Below are 22878 nucleotides of genomic sequence, written 5' to 3'. Positions count from 1 at the left end.
TAAGATTAAAAATGCATAATAGGGACTCCCCTGGTGGCTCAGTGGTTAAGAATCCACCTGCCAATGCAGGGGACAAGGGTTCGATCCCTGGTCCGGGAAAATCCCACATGCCTCGGAGCAACTAAGCCCATGCGCCACAACTACTGAGCCTGCGCTCTAGAGCCCATGAGCCACAACTACTGGGCCTGTGCACTGCAGCTGCTGAAGCCTGCGCCCCTAGAGCCTGTGCTCCACAACAGGAGAGGCCACCGCAGTGAGAGGCCCGCTCATTGCAGCGAGGAGTGGCCCTCGCTCACCACAATTGGAGAAAGCCTGTGCGCAGCAACGAAGACCGAACTCAGCCAAAAAAAAAAAAAAAAAAAAAAAAGCATAATAAAAATTGTTAAGATTCCACAATGAATATTACTATAAAAAAGAAAAATTAAACAATAATTGTGAATCATTACCTATCCTATAGAGTCTTAAGACAATGCATTTCATCCTTTCCAGAAAAAGATGACTTGGAGCAAAAATTATTTCAATTTTGACATTTTTGACTAATTTTCTTTTTTCTTTAGGTCTATAACGCAGATAGGGAAAAGATAAGATGTCTTTGAAAAGAGACTTCATATCACAATGGTTCTGCCCTCACAATGAACCTTTCCCAGGATCCCTATTTTGAGAGGCAGGGTTTTAATGCAAAGGTGTCTGCCAATGTCAGAAGTCTGGAACTATTTTAGGTACAAGGTGATGGCTGGGGGGAAACACACAGATATGGAGGGGTCCAAGACGTCTATTACTAAGTTACATCCTTGATTGGGGGGGCGGGGGCGGCGGGAAACTAGAGATAAGATAAATAGGCTAAGGCAAAAATTACAACATTTTATGCTCTTCAAGACATTTATCAGCAAATTACCATATCAATTTTCAAATTAAGCATGCACACTTAGAAGAACTTATAAAATATTTTCTAGTGGCAATTGCTAACTGGAAGATTGTATAATATGTATAGATTATTATTTAGGTCTGATTTTAAATCCCAAGTGTAAACTCCAGGTGATTGGAACCATAAACTGTGAACAAAGACTTCCCTGGGTGGGAAAGAGGAGAGAAAAGAGGAAATGAAAACAAGCAAAACATGCAGTGCCACAGAAAGAATCAAACTGCAAAAACATAGATGGGGGACTTCCCTGGCAGTCCAGTGGTTAAGACTCTGCACTTCTACTTCTGGGGGCTAGGGTTCAATCCCTGGTTGGGGAACTAAGGTCCCACATGCCGAAAAATAAAAAAGACAGATGGCCCTTGGAACGTATTATTGGCTATACTTTCCCGATTACTGCCCTAGCTTCTTTCTTATCCTCAACTCTACTGAGCTTTCTCAGGGACAGATCTGACACTGATACCCCTTTCTTTCCCACCTTCTTTTTCCTAATTTCTGTAAAAAATTTCATTTATCCATTAATGCAAGAATTCACAAGCCCTCTGAAATTATATGCAAAATTTTGAGTACATGTACATGTGTACATTTTCTAGGGGAAGGTACAAAACTTTTATGAGATTCTCAAAGAAGGTCCTGACCTCCCCTCCAAAAAAGGGTAAGTGCTAGTAAATTAAGCTAAGTATACCTAAGGTAATTATTGCAATTCAGCCTTGTTAAACTCCTGCTTCCAAAAAAAACTATAAAGTACGCTTCTGTTTCCCCAAAAAAGTGACATATTATGTGCCTAGAAATGGTGGCTCCCCAACTACTGAAGTTTTTGTAACTTCAGCAAAATAAAACATTATGAATGCATTCTAATGGTTCCAAACCCTATGGCAGCTTGACTGTAAAGTACAGAAAATTTAATAATGGTGTCATGCTTCCTTTATGCTAAATAAAACCAAACATCTACACCTCAGGAGATCCCTTTAGATCATATATTCAACTGTTGAAATAATCAGCTCCCCAAAAAGCAAAATGCTTATTTTGACAACAGAAACATACGACAATAGCTGATGGTCAAAAAAATCAAAAAGACACTTGATTTTTTTTTCAAGTGTTACGGGATTCTAAGCAACCTCGTTAAGAAACAATAAATGCGATAAGGAAATTTGCATAGAAATGAGAAACAATAACAACTACTCTTAATTATAGAATAGGAGGTTTATTTTCAGGAACTTAGGAAAAGTAGCTTACCTCCAGAAATAAATGTAAAAGGGAATAACACTGAAAATTCATTGGACTTGGTAAGTATACAAAAATATTACAGAATAATAAAATGTGATATATCCATGCAGTGAAATATTATTCAGCCATAAAAGGAATGAAGTACTAAATCATGCTACAGTGTAGATGAACCTTAAAAACATTATGCTATGTGGAAGAAGCCAGACATAAAAGGCCACATATTGTATGATTTTATTTATATGAAATGTCTAGAAGAGGCAAATCCAGAGATAGAAAAGTAAGCAGTGTTTTATATCTATAGTAGGAGGTATTAGAGAAAGACTGCTAATAGGTATGGGGCTTCTTTTGGGGGTGATAAAAATGTTCTGGAATTAGATAGTGGTATAGTTGAACAACTTTGTGAGTATAATAAAAACCACTGACTTGTACATTTTAAAAGGGTGAATTTTATGGTATACAAATTATATCTCAATCAAAAAGGCATTAAAAATATTCCAAACTTAACTCAGTCATATACTATTTTAAAGTTAATTAACCTCTTTCGATTTTATAAAAATTCATATGTATCATGTGAAGCATACTGCCAATATAAATAATCATAATAACTTGGATTTCCCTTACAAAGAAAATAAGTCCAAATCAGAATCTCATTTATTACCTCAATATCCACGGTTGATATCTTAATTGTGCCCATTTTAAAGATGCAGATGTAGGAGGAAAGAAAGTTAACTGTCTTTGTCTAATGTCACTATGAAATAATATAACATTGTTGAGTGTTTTAACCATTTGTCCAGTGATTTCCAAACCTATTTCCACATCAGAATCTCTTGAGACTTTTTAAAAATACATGGATTCTACGTACCCACACTGGCTCCCACCCAAGCTTTCTAAATCAGAATCTATAGAGGTGGGGCTTCAGAATCTATAGATTAAGTGAATTCCCAGGGATTCCTACTATGTCCACATCTAAAGCATATCTATATCTCGACTGCCACTAGTAAATCTGAAGGGAGTGGAAGAGTTGGGAAATCACCATTTTGAAATTATCACAGTGAAAATTAATGGGGGTGGGGCAGCTGTGAGTTTAACAAGGAACAGGATATTTTCATGGTCTCGTAGCATCTTCCCCATAGACTGCTTATTAGTTACAAGAAGATGATAACTATACAGTAGAGAAACCAGACATCACCTTGATGGAGTAATCAAAATTAAAATCACCAGTGAGTGGCAAGATGGACATCAGTGTCTCCAGATATGATATCCTGAGAAAGATATAGCATCACTTTTATAGTACTCAAAAATGTCAATGTTATAAAAGATAAAGGATAAGAAATCTTCCAAATAGTTCCAAATTTTAAAAGACTAAACAGATATGACAATTAAATGTAATATATGATCCTAAACTAGAGTCCATACACTAAAAATAAAAAGGATAACGGTATGAAAGGACATTATTCAAACAAATGGCAAAACTGGAATATGGACCATAGATAAAAGTATTATATCAATGTTAAATTTTCTTGATTTGATAACTGTACTCCGGTTATATATGAGAATATCCTTGCTCTTAGAAAGCATACCCTACTGAATATAGGTAATCTACTCTCAAATATTTTTTTAATTATATAGAGAGACGGATAGGATAACGCAAATGTGGCAAAGGGTAAAAAAATTGATGAATCTGGGTAAATGGCATATGGAAACTTTTTGTACTATTTTTGCACCTTTTCTGGAACTTTAAAATTCTTTCAGAATAAGTTTAAAAATAAAACCTTCAATGACTTCCCACTACTCTTTTTTTTAAATAAATTTATTTATTTATTTTTGGCTGCGTGGGGTCTTCGTTGCTGCGCGCAGGTTTTCCCTAGCTGCGTCGAGCAGGGACTACTCTTCATTGCGGTGCACAGGCTTCTCATTGCAGTGGCTTCTCTTGTTGCAGAGCATGGGCTATAGGCACGCGGGCTTCAGTAGTTGTGGCGCACAGGCTCAGTAGCTGTGGCGCACAGGCTTAGGGGCTCCAAGGCATGTGGAATCTTCCCAGACCAGGGATCGAACCTGTGTCCCCTGCATTGGCAGGCAGGTTCTCAACCACTGCGCCACCAGGGAAGTCCCCCCACTACTCTTTAAAGAAAGCCCAAAGCCTTTGCCATGGTCTTGCATCTTCTAAGCCATGCCCACCGCCCCTGGGCCTCTGTCTTGGCCTCTCCCTCCCTTGAACACTAAGCTCCAGGCACCCAGCCTCCTGTTAGATCTCCTGGAGCACCAGGCTCTCTCACACAGCAGCAGCTAGGCACATGCTTTTCCCTAGATCTAGAAATGCTCTTCCTGCACTCTTCGCATGGGTGACTCCATCTCACACACCAAAATGGGTATAAGAGAAAATGCAAAAAGGGCTTAATGCTGAGAAGAAGCTAGTTATCAAAATTAAAACTGGAGCTACATTTTGACATCCACAACTATAAACTGGTCTTAGTGCACTTTGTGTCAGTATTTATCTTGGGATTTTCTCTTGTTTCTGTTTGATGACCCTAAGGAATGAATGTATTTGCCTTAAGAGATAAGTGAGAAAAAAACGGTATGAATCACAAAGTACCTCAGTCTTTTGGACACACATCTTTAAGTTCTTAAAACTAACTCTCCATCTAAATGAACTCATAACACTGCACAAAGAGATGCACAAATACACATAGAGTACATAATTTTCATCTACTTAGGGTATCACCGTCCATCACTATTGGCCTTATCACCCATTTCAGAGCACACCATCTGCCAAAAACATTTAATATTCCCTTATTTCAGAAAGTACAGCTTGATGTTGATCAGACCAACCCTTTCCACAAATAAGATTCTCAACATTTGATATTTGTACATGTCAGCCACTGTCTGGCACATCAGAATGATGCACAAATTCTGGAACAAGCAGTTACTGCTCATGAATTCACAGCTATTTCCTCACTTCAGCTGAGGCAAGAGAGATCTTAAAAAGATTGCCATAATATGAATACGCAGAGGAAAACTTAAAAGCAAAAGTACATGATAAAATTTTAAGGGAAAAAATGGCATATTACAGAGAAAATGAACCTCTAATAATTTATGAATCATAAAAATTTAGTTTCATCATTCTTGTTTGCAACCAAAATACCAGGCAAATGTTGGTTCTCTGCTGCACTTCCCATATGGTCAATGTTAGAGAAGGTTGAAATAACTTAAACATAGTGTGTTATTAAAAAGTGGAGTTCAGGGGCTTCCCTGGTGGCGCAGTGGTTGACAGTCCGCCTGCTGATACAGGGGACACGGGTTCGTGTCCCGGTCTGGGAGGATCCCACATGCCGCAGAGCGGCTGGGCCCGTGAGCCATGGCCGCTGAGCCTGTGCGTCCGGAGCCTGTGCGTCCAGAGCCTGCGCTCCGCAAATGGAGAGGCCACAACAGTGAGAAGCCCGCATACCACAAAAAAAAAAAAAAAAAAAAGAGGTTCATGAACAAGGAGCTCCCCTTCAAACTAACCAAAAGAAAATTCAGACCAAACAAAAAGGGCAGGGGAAAAATAAGCCTGAAGTAAAGGATATCTTACTAGTCGCTTTTTTTTTTTAACTGATTAGTATAAAAATTGTTCACAGGGTGGGAATGTAAATTGATACAGCCACTATGGAGCAGTATGGAGGTTCCTTAAAAAATGAAAAATAGAACTACCATACGACCCAGCAATCCCACTACTGGACATATACCCTGAGAAAACCATAATTCAAAGAGTCATATACCACAGTGTTCATTGCAGCTCTATCTACAATAGCCAGGACATGGAAGCAACCTAAGTGTCCACTGACAGATGAATGGATAAAGATGTGGCACGTATATACAATGGAATATTACTCAGCCATAAAAAGAAACAAAATTGAGTTATTTGTAGTGAGGTGAATGGACCTAGAGTCTGTCATACAGAGTGAAGTAAGTCAGAAAGAGAAAAACAAATACTGTGTGCTAACACATATATATGGAATCTAAAAAAAAAGGTTCTGAAGAACCTAGGGGCAGGACAGGAATAAAGACGCAGACATAGAGAACGGACTTGAGGACATGGGGAGGGGAAACGGTAAGCTGGGACGAAGTGAGAGAGTGGCGTGGACTTATATACACTACCAAATGTAAAATAAATAGCTAGTGCGAAGCAGCCTCATAGCACAGGGAGATCAGCTTGGTGCTTTGTGACCACCTAGAGGGGTGGGATAGAGAGGATGGGAGGGAGATGCAAGAGGGAGGAGATATGGGGATATACGTATATGTATAGCTGATTCAGTTTGTTATAAAGCAGAAACTAACACACCATTGTAAAGCAATTATACTCCAATAAAAATGTTTAAAAAAATTGTTCACAGGTAAAAAGGGGCTTTTAAAGTTTTTGAAAACAGTTAAATGCCTAAACCAGAGGTCACAAACTGTTGCCCTTGGATTGCATCCTGTGAGCAAACGTGTTCGGTCTGCCTAACCCGTATTTTCAAAACTTGGAATTGCTTTCCAACATTTATTAGTGAGGATATTTCATATAAAATGTTATTAATATTGAAAGATCTGAAGGTCTGGCAACAATGAAGCCCCACTGCCTCACTGCAACAATTGGCCAGTAGTTCTCAGTTGAACCAGCACACTGGAAACCATCTAGGAAGCTTTGAAAAATTACCAATGCTTGAGGCTGACCCCTACTCATTCTAGGGAGAGCCCAGGGAACTAATACATTTAAAAGTTCCTCAGTGGGCTCTAACGGTGCAACCAGAATTGAGACTCCTGGGCCTAGAGTTTTACACTTGACATATGCTCTTCGTTTAATCACAGCGGTCAAATGTGCTTCACTGTTCTTCCAGTTTATCCCCATCCTAAAAGGCACTGGGAATTGAAACTCCATTTAAATATCCCCATTTAATCTTGTTTAAGCCACTGAACTATAGAAGGGTCCAGTGACACAAAATGAACTTTATTGGCTACACACACTCTAATCTGATGTATCTCAAAGCATGGTGGGTAGATCACTTCTGTATCCAAATCTCTTGTTAAAGTGCATGTTCCAGACACATATATGAAAAACTCTGAGCAAGAGCTCCTTATGCACTGTAAACACTAAATACCATCCTTGGTTTGTAGAAAGGTGCTGAGGGCTCTCTTCCCCTCCTGTTCCTACCAGCGTCTACTGTCTGACCATGCAGAACACTAACTTGTTGGGGTCATGGAATTACTCATTGAACAGAGAGCAGTGAGGTTTAAATCTCACTTGCATCCACACTTGGCTTGCTCTCACTGGATTGCTTTTCCATTAGAATTGCTGTTTGGTTCTGCTCTTGGACTCTCTAATGTCCATGGTAGACGCAATAAGATGAACTTGGTGCCTCAGTGCCTAAGTTAGGAGCAAACAAACCTTTTGCCTTCCTAATAGGAACAGAGGCCAGGAGACACAATTAACCGCTCAAGACCCCTCCCAGTCTACCCCAAGGGGCTCCCTGCAGCTAAGTACTACTAAGTTCATATATGGTACCACTAAGTTCCCAGAGGCTCAAGCAATATTGCTCAAGCATGATCCACAAATGACCTATATCCATCACCCAGCCGCTGTATTCCTGAGTCTCATTGCAAAACCTACTGAATGAATGAGAATCTCTGGCAAGTGGGCTTGAGAAGCTGTACTCATAACAAGCTCCCCAGGCAGTTCTTAGGCACAGGAAGTTTGAGAGCCACTGAGCTCTGGGTTCAACAAAGAGAAGACCCACTCTAAAGCTCCTTCAGGAAAGTCACAGGAACCAAGGGAAGCCACTGGCTAACATTCTGGGTCCTCACAGCTCCCTCTCTCTTCACTCCCTAACTGGAACGACTTAAGCAATTCAGGGCAGACCCATTTAAAATGACAACATAAATACCCAGAAAAGAAACAGCTGGATCATGTGGCAGTTCTATTCTTAATTTTTTGAGGAATCTCCAAACTGTTTTCCATAGTGGCTGCACCAATTTACCTTCCCACCAACAATATATAAAGGTTCCCTTTTCTCCATATCCTCTCCAACACTTATTTCTTGCCTTTTTAATAATAGCCATTCAAACGGGCATGATGTGATATCTCACTGTGGTTTTGATTTGCATTTCCCTAATAAATACAGTGATGTTGAACATCATTTCCTGTGCCTGTTGGCCATCTGTAGGTCTCCTTTGGAAAAATGTCTACCCAGATCCTCTGCCCATTTTTTAATCAGGTTATTTTGTTTTTTGCTGTTGAGTTGTACAAGTTCTTTACATATTTTAGATATTAACCCCTTATTGGATATATGATTTGCAAATGTCTTCTTCTGGGTATTTATCAGAAGAATATGAAAACACTAATTCAAAAAGATATATGCACCACAATGTTCATCACAGCATTATTTACAACAGCCAAGATATGGAAGCAACCTAAGTTACCCATTGATGGATGTATGGATAAAGAAGATGTGGTACATATGTGCAATTAAATACTACTTGGCCATAAAAAAAAGATGAAATCTTGCCATTTGCAACCCCTGGATGGACATTGAGGGTAGTATGCTAAGTGAAATGAGTCCAACGGAGAAAGACAGATACCATATGATTTCACTCACATGTGGAATATTAAAAATAAATAAACAAACAAAATAAACCACACAAAAGCAAACAAACAGATACCGAGAACAGATTAGTGATTACCAGAGGGGAAAGGAAGTAGGGGGAGGGAGAAACAGATAAATGGGATCAACTATACGGTGACAGATGGAAACTAAACTTTTCGTGGTGAACATGCTGTAGTGTATATAGGTCAAAATATAATGTACACATGAAATAGTAATATAAACCGCTGTTACCTCAATTTTTTAAAAAATTTTAATAAAAAATAAGATGACCACATATTCTGTTTTACTATAATTCAAATTAGTCAGCTATCAGGACAAAAAGAAGTGAGAAACACTTAAAATCCAACTGTATGGTAGCAGAGTCCTTAATACCATAAAAACACAGATGAGTTTCATGCCCAGAAAGCTTATAATTATTTGTCATCCTACTTCCATTTTAAATCAATCCTACGGCATAACCAGGGAACACCTTTCAGTGGAGTTCTAAGCTTCTCATATCCTTTTTATGCTTTCATACCGAGCTCATCAGCCTTCCTCTCCAAGGCTGGATGATATTGCTAACCAACATGTGGCAAAGAAGATTCTAAAACAGCATGACAATTTTATGCTTGACTCAGGCAATCATAGCTCTCTTGAGGGAAATCTGCTCTCCAGGCTCACCTCTCCTGTGCTTCTGCCCACAATCCCCCCTGGAGGAACTTAAGACTCTTATACACTCGATTACACTCTACTGATTTATAGTGCCAAACAGCCATTCACATAAGGGCCCTCCATAAACATTACTGGATTATGCCAACTCAGGTGATTGATTCTGGTCCTCTTAATGTGCCACCACTCTACAGACAAACCTTATATATCCAGTATGATTTCAGCTCCTCAAACTAGGCTCCCTATCCACACCTTGCATCTATTGTCTTCTGAAAACAAGACTGCAGTTAAAAGAACCAACTACTGGAGAAAACTAATTATAAATAGGAAAACAGGTGAAACATTATAGGTAACTGAAAGTTTAGCACTTGCTAAATGTGCTTGCTAAATGTGAGGACAATCAGTATGAAAATGACACTAACTCTGATTCTTCTGTGTGATGGAAAATTTCCTTCTACCATCATCAAAACTAGTGCTTCTTAAACTTAAAGGTGCCTGTGAACTACCTGGAAAATCTTACTAAAATGTGGGCTCTAATTCAGATAATCTGAGATGGAGTCCAAGATTCTGCATTCCTAACAAGCTCCCAGGAACTGCTAATGCTGCTCATAGCTCTGCTACTTACAGCAGGTGGGGAAACAGCAGCATCACCGTCAGTGTCAGCATCAGCATCACCTGGGAGCTTGTTAGACAAGAATCCTGAGTCCACCTTAGACCTAAGGAAAGAGAATCTGCCATTCAACAAGGTCTCAGGTGATCAGAATGCATAGTAGACAGCCGCTAACACACCATCTTATACTCACTGTCAATCAGAATTGCCTGGGACCTTTTTGGAATGACAAAAGCTTAGGCCTCATGGCAGAGAATCTGATTCAGTTGGTCTAGGGTATTTCATTGTTCCTATTTTTGTTTGTTTTTAGGCATACCCAGGTGGTTCTGAGCAGCCAGTGTTGAAAACCATTGAATTAAAAATACCCAACTGGGTGGAGGAAAAAATAGAGCTACTGCTAATCACTGAGGAATTTGAGGGAATGATGAAAATATCCTAAAATTGGTTATTGCAATGGTTACATGACTGTGAATATACTAAAAACCACTGAATTATACCTTAGATGAGTCAACTGTATGGTATATGAATTATTCTCAATAAAACTGTTATATAAAAATGTAAAACTTCAATAGCTTTCCTATTTTAAAATAGGTAAATAACTCCAACTGAACAACAATGAAGTGGAATTATTTCCCATTCTGGAACTCTGGCCCAAGAGGTTGAACTTCTTTCAAAAAAAGAGAACAGGGCTTCCCAGGTGGCGCAGTGGTTGAGAGTCCGCCTGCCGATGCAGGGGACACGGGTTCGTGCCCTGGTCCGGGAAGATCCCACATGCCACGGAGCGGCTGGGTCCATGAGCCATGGCTGCTGAGCCTGCGCGTCAGGAGCCTGTGCTCCGCAACGGGAGAGGCCACAACAGTGAGAGGCCCGCGTACTGCCAAAAAAAAAAAAAAAGAGAGAGAACACACATGCTTATACGACTCATCTAGAAACATTAAGTTCTGCTCATCTACTCCTCAGGTTCATTTCTGGTTAAGGTAATGCATATTTTAAAATGAAAAGCAAATTTATCAATTTTGAAAACTTTCTCCTGCACACCCAAAGTTTCCATAGTATTTTCAAATAAATAATTTTCCTTTTGCTTCCCCAATTTAAAATAAACCAAGTTAACGAATAAGTTAACAATGAATTAACTAATCCATTGTCCTACATTCTTCCATCTTTTCTGTGTTTTTGAAAACATTCAAAAAACATGTTAACAGGGACTTCCCTGGTGGTCCAGTGGTTAAGACTCCATGCTCCCAATGCAGGGGGCCCGGGTTCGATCCCGGTCAGGGAACTAGATCCCGTGTGCCACAACTAAGACCCGGCACAGCCAAATAAATAAATAAAAACTTTTTAATTAAGAAAAAATATATAAAATGCAAATCTGACCTTGTTTTTAAAAAGTGACTTAAGAAACTCTCGATAATGTGCTCATAAAAATAAAGATGATAAATAGCACTAAAATATCAGGAAAATTATACTCCAATAAAGACATTAAAAAAATCAGGAAAGATCACTGTAATATATGAGACACTGTTTACTTATTATCAAAAGGAAAGTACTATAAATATATGTAAGTAATAGGTACCACGTATGATTATACTTTGGAGAGGCACGCACAGCTTCTGATAGCTGTGGTTTCAAATGCTCAAAACTGCAGGTCTTGTATGCTCAAGCCAATGACAGTTCACAGATATGATTTACTTTCCCTGTTGGATTGCCATAGCCTATGTAAGTCATTTTCCCCCAGAACCAGCACCCTTGTTTATGGTCTCATGGTCTCATTCTTTTGAAACGCATATTCTAGATGCATCACTGAACAGAGTTTTCAGGACAATATACACTGGTTACATGGCATCTTCTGGGATCCCCTGCTCACTAAGGAGCTCCTCTCTTAAAAAATGACTTTCTAGGACCTTCAAGGCAATGGTTAAGGTCACCTTCAAAAGTAAGCATGACGCTTTCCCTTATCCAAACTCTCCCATAAAATCCAATATATTTCAACATAACTGTTGCCGTGTATATTTTCTTTTAAAATAATTCTACCATGTTACATTCTGAAGATGACAAAAAAAAAAAGGCAAATCAATGCTCCTAAGTACTGATCTTGCCCTGGGTAATAACCCTTGAATAGTCCTCCTATTACTTTTTATAGTGAGGAAGTTTACCCTCCTGCCTAAACTAAGCCCCTCCTGCTCTTAGTACATCTGTCCAATGAACTCTTCACTTTTCATAGTATTGGGAAGATGGTTCTATATCCCAGAGCAAAACAAACAACCTGAATTTTGGATAAAAGATTCCAATTTCAAGGAAACAACCCTGAAAGCCACGTTGGTGATACTCAGCATATAGTAGTCAACTCTATCTCAATCCTGTCTCTTTGAAATACTAACTTCCGAGAGAGCAAGACTCACAGTCCTTGCTGAGTTAAATATACTAATTCTTAATGGATTAGCATGTCTCAATTCATAACTTATTTAACAATTCACCAAAAAATATTTCAAAAGAAAGGAGAAAAGGCATACCTAATATTATATATATCCTGAATATTCTTCTCTCCACCATGTCCTTCCTTAAGAGCTTGCATTTGTAATAATTTCATAATGGCTTTTATCAAGCCATGTGTATCCCTGTAAAGAAATACAACAACATGTCAAATGTCATAAAGTGAATATTCCAATCAGGTACGTAATCCTACCACTTTTAAATAGTTGAACACTTGCCACCCACACTGAACAGGAGCCAGCCACACACACCCAGCTTACTGCATAGCACAGCCAAGAATAGGCCTACAAGCTCCCATTCAACACATTGAAAGGAGGAGCAGTGGAGCCAAAGAATCAAACCACTAACCCATCAATCACCTCCATACATGCACTTGGGGGAAAATCAATCAGGAAAAAGGAAACACTAACCCACATAACTGCAGGCAGTGACCACATCAGTTACCCGCACTGAATAATCAAGTCCTTCATTTATAAATATTAGCAGACCATGAATAATAACCAGACATATGAAATGGAACAGCCACTCAAAAAAGTGGGCCAGGGGACCAATCAGAGAAAATAACCCCCATTAAAACAAAGTTAATGGAAGTGGGGAACAGAAATTTAAGTTTTCTCATCCTCTGTAAGAGGCAGCAGGATAATAAATCAAAAAGAAGGCCTGCCCTTTTTTATTTTTTTGCCTGTTATTAATTATTTTAAATTGTGAAACAGGATTTTACTCCAGCATTACTGAGGTAAAACTGACAAATACAATTGTAATATAATGTGTACAACATGATTTACATGTACATTGTAAAATGGCTGCCATAATCAAGTTAATTAACACATCACTTCACATAGTTACTTTTTCTTTTTTTTGGTAAAAACAATAAATACTCTTAGCAAATTTCAAGTACACAATACAGTATTGTTGACTACAGTTACAATGTGGTACATTAGATCCTCAGAACTTATTCATCTTATAACTGGAAGTTTGTATCTTTTGACCAACCTCTCCCCATTTCTCCCACCCAGCCCCCGGCAACAATATCTGTTCAACTTCTTTTATTAGATTCCACATATAAGTGGTACCATCCAGTATTTATCTTTCTCTGCCTGGGTTATTTCACTTAGCACGATACCCTTCAGGTTCATCCATGTTGTCACAAATTACCCTGCCCTTTTTAAATAAGATGCTCCTCGGGAACAAAAAAGAAATCTTAGAAATAAAGATTACCTGTTAAATTTTTAAAAAGTAATATTTTTAAAATCATGGGTGTTCATATTTACAGATCATCTATTGTAAGCTAAGTACTCTCCTAAGAGCTTAACGTGTATTGTGTCATTGCTATCTAGAAATCACTTTAAACAATCATCGACAGGAAGACACTGGAACTCACCAAAAAAGATACCCCACATCCAAAGACAAAGGACAAGACAAAATGAGACGGTAGGAGGGGTGCAATCACAATAAAATCGAATCCCGTAACTGCTGAGTGGGTGACTCACAAACCTGACAACACTAATACCACAGAAGTCCACCCACTGGAGTGAACGTTCTGAGTCCCACGTCAGGCTTCCCAACCTGAGGGTCTGGAAACGGGAGAAGGAATTTCTAGAGAATCAGACTTTGAAGCCTAGTGGGATTTGATTGCAGGACTTCAACAGGACTGGGGGAAACAGAGACTACACTCTTGGAGGGCACACACAAATTAGTGTGTGCATCGGGACCCAGGGGAAGGAGCAGTGACCCCAGGGGAGACTGAACCAGACCTACCTGCTAGTGTTGGAGGGTCTTCTGCAGAGGCAGGGGTTGGCTGTGTGTCACCATGAGGACAAGGACACAGGCAGCAGAAGTTCTGGGAAGTACTCCTTGGCTTAAGCCCTCCCAGAGTCGGCCATTAGCCCCACCAAAGAGCCCAGGTAGGCTCCAGTGTTGGGTCGCCTCAGGCCAAACAATCAACAGGGAGGGAACCCAGCCCCACCCATCAGCAGACAAGGAGATTAAAGTTTTACTGAGCTCTGCCCACCAGAGCAACAGCCAGCTCTACCCACTACCAGACCCTGCAACTAGGAAACTTGCACAAGCCTCTTACATAGCCTCATCCACCAGAGGGCAGACAGCAAAAGCAAGAAGAATTACAACCCTGCAGCCTGTGGAACAAAAACCACATTCACAGAAAGACAGACAAGATGAAAAGGCAGAGGGCTATGTACCAGATGAAGGAACAAGATAAAACCCCAGAAAAACAACTAAATGAACTGGATATAGGCAATCTTCCAGAAGAAGAATTCAGAATAATGATAGTGAAGATGATCCTGGACCTCAGAAAAAGAATGGAGGCAAAGGTCGAGAAGATGCAAGAAATGTTTAACGAAGACCTAGAAGAATTAAACAACAAACAAACAGAGATGAACAGTACAATAACTGAAATGAAAAATACACTAGAAGGAATCAATAGCAGAATAACTGAGGCAGAAGAACAGATAAGTGACCTGGAAGACAGAATGGTGGAATTCACTGCTGTGGAACAGAATAAAGAAAAAAGAATGAAAAGAAATGAAGACAGCCTAAGAGACCTCTGGGACAACATTAAATGCAACAACATTTGCATTATAGGGGTCCCAGAAGGAGAAGAGAGAGAGAAAGGACCCGAGAAAATATGTGAAGAGATTATAGTCGAAAACTTCCCTAACATGGGAAAGGAAATAGCCACCCAAGTGCTGGAAGCGCAGAGAGTTCCAAACAGGATAAACCCAAGGAGAAACATGAAGAGACACACAGTAATCAAATTGGCAAAAATTAAAGACAAAAAAAAATTATTGAAAGCAGAAAGGGAAAAACGACAAATAACATACAAGGGAACTCCCATAAGGTTAACAGCTGATTTCTCAGCAGAAACTCTACAGGCCAGAAGGAAGTGGCATGACATATTTAAAGTGATGAAAGTGAAGAACCTACAACCAAGATTACTCTACCCGGCAAGGATCTCATTCAGTTTCTACTGAGAAATCAAAAGCTTTACAGACAAGCAAAAGCTAAGAGAACTCAGCACTACCAAACCAGATCTACAACAAATGCTAAAGGAACTTCTCTAAGTGGGAAACACAAGACAAGAAAAGGACCTACAAAAACAAACCCAAAACAATTAAGAAAATGGTAATAGGAACATACATATCGATAATTACCTTAAACGTGAATGGATTAAATGCTCCAACCAAAAGACACAGGCTCGTTGAACACATACAAAAAACAGGACCCATATATATGCTGTCTACAACAGACCCACTTCAGACCTAGGGACACATGCAGACTGAAAGTGAGGGGATGGAAAAAGATATTCCATGTAAATGGAAATCAAATGAAAGCTGGAGTAGCAATACTCATATCAGATAAAATAGACTTTAAAATAAAGAATGTTACAAGAGACAAGGAAGGACACTACATAATGATCAGGGATCAATCCAAGAAGAAGATGTAACAATTATAAATATATATGCACCCAACATAGGAGCACCTCAATACATAAGGCAACTACTAACAGCTATAAAAGAGGAAATCAACAGTAACACAATAATAGTGGGGGATTTTAATACCTCACTTACACCAATGGACAGATCATCCACACAGAAAATTAATAAGGAAACACAAGCTTTAAATGACACAAAAGACCAGATGGATTTAACTGATATTTATAGGACATTCCATCCAAAACAGCAGATTACACTTTCTTCTCAAGTGCACACGGAATATTCTCCAAGATAGATCACATCTTGGGTCACAAATCAAGCCTCAGTAAATTTTTAAAAATTGAAATCATATCAAGCATCTTTTCTGACCTCAACGCTATGAGATTAGAAATCAATTACAGGGAAAAAAACGTAAAAAAACACAAACACATGGAGGCCAAACAATACATTACTAAACAACCAAGGGATCACTGAAGAAATCAAAGAGGAAATCAAAAAATACCTAGAGACAGATGACAATGAAAACACGACAATCCAAAACCTATGGGATGCAGCAAAAGCAGTTCTAAAAAGGAAGTTTATAGCAATACAATCCTACCTCAAGAAACAAAAAACATCTCAAATAAACAACCTACCTTACACCTAAAGGAACTAGAGAAAGAAGAACAAACAAAACCCAAAGTTAGTAGAAGGAAAGAAATCATAAAGAACTGAACGGAAATAAATGAAGTAGAAACAAAGAAGACAATAGCAAAAATCACTAAAACTAAAAGCTGGTTCTTTGAGAAGATAAACAAAATTGATAAACCATTAGCCAGACCCATCAAGAAAAAGAGGGAGAGGACTCAAATCAATAAAATTACAAATGAAAAAGGAGAAGTTACAACAGACACCGCAGAAATACAAAGCATGCTAAGAGACTACTACAAGCAACTCTATGCCAATAAAATGGATAATCTGAAGAAATGGACAAACTCTTAGAAAGGTATAACCTTCCAAAACTGAACCAGGAAGAAATAGAAAATATGAACAGACCACTCACAAGGAATGAAATTGAAACTACTATTAAAACTCTTCCAACAAACAAAAGTCCAGGACCAGATGGCTTCACAGGTGAGTTCTATCAAACATTTAGAGAAGAGCTAACACTCATCCTTCTCAAACTCTTCCAAAAAATTGCAGAGGAAGGAACACTCCCAAACTCATTCTATGAGGCCACCATCACCCTGATACCAAAACCAGACAAAGATGCTACAAAAAAAGAAAATTACAGACCAATATCACTAATGAACATAGATGCAAAAATCCTCAACAAAAGATTAGCAAACAGAATCTAACAACACATTAAAAGGATCATACACAATGATCAAGTGGGATTTATCCCAGGGATGCAAGGATTCTTCAATATATGCAAATCAATCAATGTGATTCACCATATTAACACACTGAAGAATAAAAACCATATGATCATCTCAATAGATGCAGAAAAAGCTTTTGACAAAATTCAACACCCATTTATGATAAAAACCCTCCAGAAAGTGGGCATAGAGGGTACCTACCTCAACATAATAAAGGCCATATATGACAAACCCACAACAAACATCATTCTCAATGGTGAAAAACTGAAAACATTTCCTCTAAGATCAGGAACGAGACAAGGATGTCCAGTCTCTCCACTATTATTCAACATAGTTTTGGAAGCCTTAGCCACAGCAATTAGAAAAGAAAAAGAAATTAAAGGAATACAAATTGGAAAAGAAGAAGTAAAACTGTAACTGTTTGCAGATGACATGATACTATACATAGAGAATCCTAAAGATGCCAACAGAAAACTACTAGAGCTAATCAATGAATTTGGTACAGTTGCAGGATACAAAATTAATGCACAGAAATCTCTGGCATTCCTATCACTGATGATGAAAAATATTAAAGAGAAATTAAGGAAACACTCCCATTTACCCTTGCAACACAAAGAATAACATACCTAGGAATTGGAGCTTCCCTGGTGGCGCAGTGGTTGAGCGTCCGCCTGCCGTTGCAGGGGACATGGGTTCGTGGCCCGGTCCGGGAGGATCCCACATGCCGTGGAGCAGCTGGGCCCATGAGCCATGGCCGCTGGGCCTGCGCGTCCGGAGCCTGTGCTCCGCAACGGGAGAGGCCGCAGCAGCAGTGAGAGGCCTGCGTAGCGCAAAAAAAAAAAAAAAAAATACCTAGGAATAAACCTACCTAGGGAGACAAAAGACCTGTATGCAGAAAACTGTAAGACATGGCCGAAAGAAATTAAATATGATACAAACAGATGGAGAGATATACCACGTTCTTGGATTGGAAGAATTAATATTGTGAAAATGACTATACTACCCAAAGCAATCTACAGATTCAATGCAATCCCTATCAAATTACCAATGGCATTTTTTACGGAACTAGAACAAAAAAATCTTAAAATTTTTATGGAGACACAAAAGACCCCGAATAGCCAAAGCAGTCTTGAGGGAAAAAAATGGAGCTGGAGGAATCAGACTCCCTGACTTCAGACTATCCTACAAAGCTACAGTCATCAAGACAATGTGGTACTGGCGCAAAAACATAAATATAGATCAATGGAACAGGATAGAAAGCCCAGAGATAAACCCACACACCTATGATCAGCTAATCTATGACAAAGGAGGCAAGGATATACAATGGAGAAAAGACAGTCTCTTCAATAAGTGGTGCTGGGAAAACTGGACAGCTACATGTAAAAGAATGAAATTAGAACACTCCCTAACACCATACACAAAAATAAACTCAAAATGGATTAGAGACCTAAATGTAAGACCGGACACTATAAACCTCTTAGAGGAAAACATAGGAAGAAAACTCCTTGACATAAATCACAGCAAGATCTTTTTTTATCCACCTCCTAGAACAATGGAAATAAAAACAAAAATAAACAAATGGAACCTAATGAAATTTAAAAGCTTTTGCAAAGCAAAGGAAACTACAATCAAAACGAAACGACAACGCTCAAAATGGAAGAAAATATTTGCAAACGAATCAACAGACAAAAGATTAATCTCCAAAATATATAAACAGCTCATGCAGCTCAATATTAAAAAAATAAACAACCCAATCCAAAAATGGGCAGAAGACCTAAATAGACATTTCTCCAAAGAAGACATACAGATGGCCAAGAAGCACATGAAAAGCTGTTCAACACCACTAATTATCAGAGAAATGCAAATCAAAACTACAATGAGGTATCACCTAACACCAGTTAGAATGGGCATCATCGGAAAATCTACATACAACAAATGCTGGAGAGGGTGTAGAGAAAAGGGAACCCTCTTGCACTGTTGGTGGGAATGTAAATTGATACAGCCACTATGGAGAACAATATGGAGGTTCCTTAAAAAACTAAAAACAGAATTACCATATGACCCAGCAATTCCACTACTGGGCATATACCCTGAGAAAACCATAATTCAAAAAGAGTCATGTACCACCATGTTCATTGCAGCTCTATTTACAATAGCCAGCTCATGGAAGCAACCTAAATGCCCATCGACAGACGAATGGATAAAGAAGATGTGGTACATATATATACAATGGAATATTACTCAGCCATAAAAAGGAATGAAATTGAGTCATTTGTAGAGACATGGATGGATCTAGAGACTGTCATACGGAGTGAAGTAAGTCAGAAAGAGAAAAACGAATATCGTATATTAACACATATATGTGGAACCTAGAAAAATGGTACAGGTGAACTGGTTTGTAGGGCAGAAATTGAGACACAGATGCAGAGAACAAACATATGGACACCAAGGGGGTAAAGTGGCGGGGGGGTGGTGGTGGTGGTGGTGGTGATGAATTGGGAGATTGGGACTGACATGTATACACTGATATGCATAAAATGGATAACTAATAAGAACCTGCTGTTTGAAAAAATGAATAAAATAAAATTCAAAAAAATCAAAAAAGAAATCACTTTTAACTTTATCTCCAGCCAAGACAAGACTTGGACTTAATTAATTGATATCTTTTGGGGCAATTACGTAAGATGTTATTTAGTGTACTCTTTTACGGCATTTAAAATTTTACAACTTATGAAAGGTTTGGTCGCACTGTCCCATACAGTAGCCAATGGCCACATGTGGCTACTGAGCACTTGTAACGTGGCTAATCCACATTGGGATGTGCTGTTGTGTAAAATACATGCTGAATTTAAAAGACTTAGAAGTACAAAAAAGACTAAAATATCGTGTAATTTTTTATACTGATTATATATTGAAATAATATATTTGAAATGTGGGGTTACATAAAATGTATTATTAAAGTTAATATCGACCATTTCTTTTTACTTTTTAATACAGCTACTAGAAAATTTTGAATTATAAATGTGGCTCACAGTTGTGGCTCATAGTACAATATATTTCTATTTCACAGCACTACTGGAGACACTCATGGTTTTTTTCCTAAGTGGATTCTTTGGTGAGCAGTGAGGTTTCTCTTGCAGTTGAAGCATCTCCCACAATCTATACAACAGTATGTTTTCTTTCTCACATGGATCCTCTTATGACCATGAAGTGCAGATTAATGAATGAGTGTTTTGTGACAGATATCACATGTGTATGGCTTCTCTCCTCTATGGATCCTCTGGTGAAGACAGAGGCCTCAACACTGCATGAAGCCTGTTCCCTAAGATTCTCTTTCCTGTGTGTGTTCTCTGCTGGACATCAAACTGAGGTTCAGCTTTTCTCACATACTCTACATTGGTATTGTGTCAATTCTACTTTGCCTTCATCAAAAATATGGCTAGTTGGGCTTCCCTGGTGGCGCAGTGGTTGAGAGTCCGCCTGCCGATGCAGGGGACACGGGTTCGTGCCCCGGTCCAGGAAGATCCCACATGCCACGGAGCAGCTAGGCCCGTGAGCCATGGCCGCTGACCCTGCGCGTCCAGAGCCTGTGCTCCGCAACAGGAGAGGCCACAACAGTGAGAGGCCCGCGTACCGCAAAAAAAAAAAAAAAAAAAAAAAAAAAATATATATATATATATATATATATATGGCTAGTTAATTCCACTGTGACTCAATAGAAATTAAAAAGTAAATTTTTTAGAAAATTGGAGTGACGTGCTGTTGTCTTAGGAATGTCTGATGGCATGATATCTCCTTGGGAACCAAGGTACTGTCTTATTTTCTTCCTTCGAGACTGCTCAGATTCTTCTGAGAACCTTCTCTGTTGACACCCTGAGCTTCTAGAATCCTCCTCCTCTAAAGCTTAGGAAGAAGATACCTCAGCAGCCAATCTTTTAGAATAAATTCCTTCATTGCAATTCTTCACACCATTCACTTTTACAGAATGAGAACCATTCTGTAGCTAAGGATCCCAGACTTTAAGGAATGCTACCTTCCAGTATATGCCCCAGCTCTTCACAACCCTGTACACTTTCCTTTACAGAGATCTGGAGAGCCTTCAGCATGGAAACTGTAACTGCTCTATCACCAATTTATCAAGAACCTATTCCTGGGTGTGAATGTCTGACCTCAGTCACAGGCCTCAGTGCTGCTGTCTTGCTTTTTGAAAGTTAGTCTTCAGGATGACACAAAACCCTATGGCTCTGACCCAGGTCTGTGCCTAGATTTTTATACAAGACCATGAAATCTGAGGTCTGTAGCTATATTTAGTAGATAAATTCTAATCATCACTGAATCAGTGAGCAGTTCCATATTCCAGTATCCGACTGAGACCTATCAGAGGAGTCTGCCCTGGTTTACCTTGGTGAGAGGGTCACTACGTGTTCAGAAGTCTCCTTGTCTTCTTGTTTGCAATGTTTACACAACTGGTAATCAGCTTTAAAGTCTGATTTAAGCTAAAATGACTCCATTTATGTATGGTTGAAATGGAAAAAGCCTCACCTAGTAACCTCATAAGGCCACTTATGAGGTTGGTCAACCACTTACTAGGTTGATCACCTAGTAACCTCATAAGGCCACTCTCTGGACCTAATGATTAGTTTAAAGAGTACTCATTTTAGATGATCAATTTTGATGGAATTTCTGACTGAATTTCTTCCAATAAATATGGTTTCATTAAAATCCCTTTTTGCATGTAAAACTATATTGGTTTTCCTTATCTAATGATTGATTTGTCATATGACTAGAGTTTTACAGAAGACAGATAACAGACTTATGATTTTTAACCAATTTGGGTCACCTACCCCTTTATGAAAGCACTAGAATCCCAGAGAAAAGCACATACATCCTATGTGCATTTAATTCCAGGGAGTTCCCAGAACCACTGAGGCTGGTAAACTAACTCCAGTTTTTTAACCTTTAAGTTACATCTTGTTTTATTGGTGGATCCAGACTTTACTGTGTGGATAATTGGGTCCATACTATATTTTAAGCAAGAGTGTAACATGAATAGATTATAATTTTTGAAAGATGATGGTGTTAATCAAATCATGTGTAGATCCATTCAAATAGTAACACATTGCCTAAATTCAATTATTTTAGAATAATTTCTTAAATTATTTAAATATTTCAAGTGGGCTGAGAGGGATGGTTTCAGATTTGTATTTAAATCCCTGCTTTAATTCTAATTAGCTAGGGAATGTTGGGCAAGCCACTTAATGTCCAGAAGCCTCAACATCCTCACCTGTACAAGAGAATCATAATAATAAGCCCACCTCTGTGTTGTTTTAAAGAATAAATAATACTATGTCAGTAAAGTACCTGGTTATTTTTTCAATATATTGTGATAATCTAATATGGTAACTGTACGATAAAGATTACGATGCTTTTCCCTTTGTAAGGTTATGCAGACAGAAGTTTCAGAGTTCATGAATGCTAAAACCTAGAATGTTCCTAAAACTAACTACAGTTAAGTCCTAAATGCCTAAATCCTAGTATTTTCCATCTTTCTTCA

General features: G+C 38.7%; 1 protein-coding gene across 6 annotated transcripts in view; it reads right to left on the bottom strand.

Annotated features, from left to right (window-relative positions):
• The window catches only part of FOCAD (focadhesin), a 314089-nt gene that overhangs the window by 242893 nt on the left and 48318 nt on the right, over nt 1-22878 (bottom strand). For all 6 annotated transcript variants that reach the window (XR_004350331.1, XM_032634650.1, XM_032634653.1 and 3 more), the window contains one exon: nt 12535-12639. Coding sequence is in view for 5 of the 6 variants with exons in the window: in XM_032634650.1 (XP_032490541.1) it covers nt 12535-12639 (105 nt within the window). In the remaining variant the exon portion in view is untranslated. The remainder of the gene's footprint in view (nt 1-12534; nt 12640-22878) is intronic.

Source organism: Phocoena sinus, chromosome 6 (genome assembly GCF_008692025.1).
Source record: "Phocoena sinus isolate mPhoSin1 chromosome 6, mPhoSin1.pri, whole genome shotgun sequence".
Lineage (NCBI taxonomy): Eukaryota > Metazoa > Chordata > Mammalia > Artiodactyla > Phocoenidae > Phocoena > Phocoena sinus.
The sequence above is the reverse complement of the archived record's forward strand: the minus strand, read 5'-3'. Positions and strand labels throughout refer to the sequence as shown.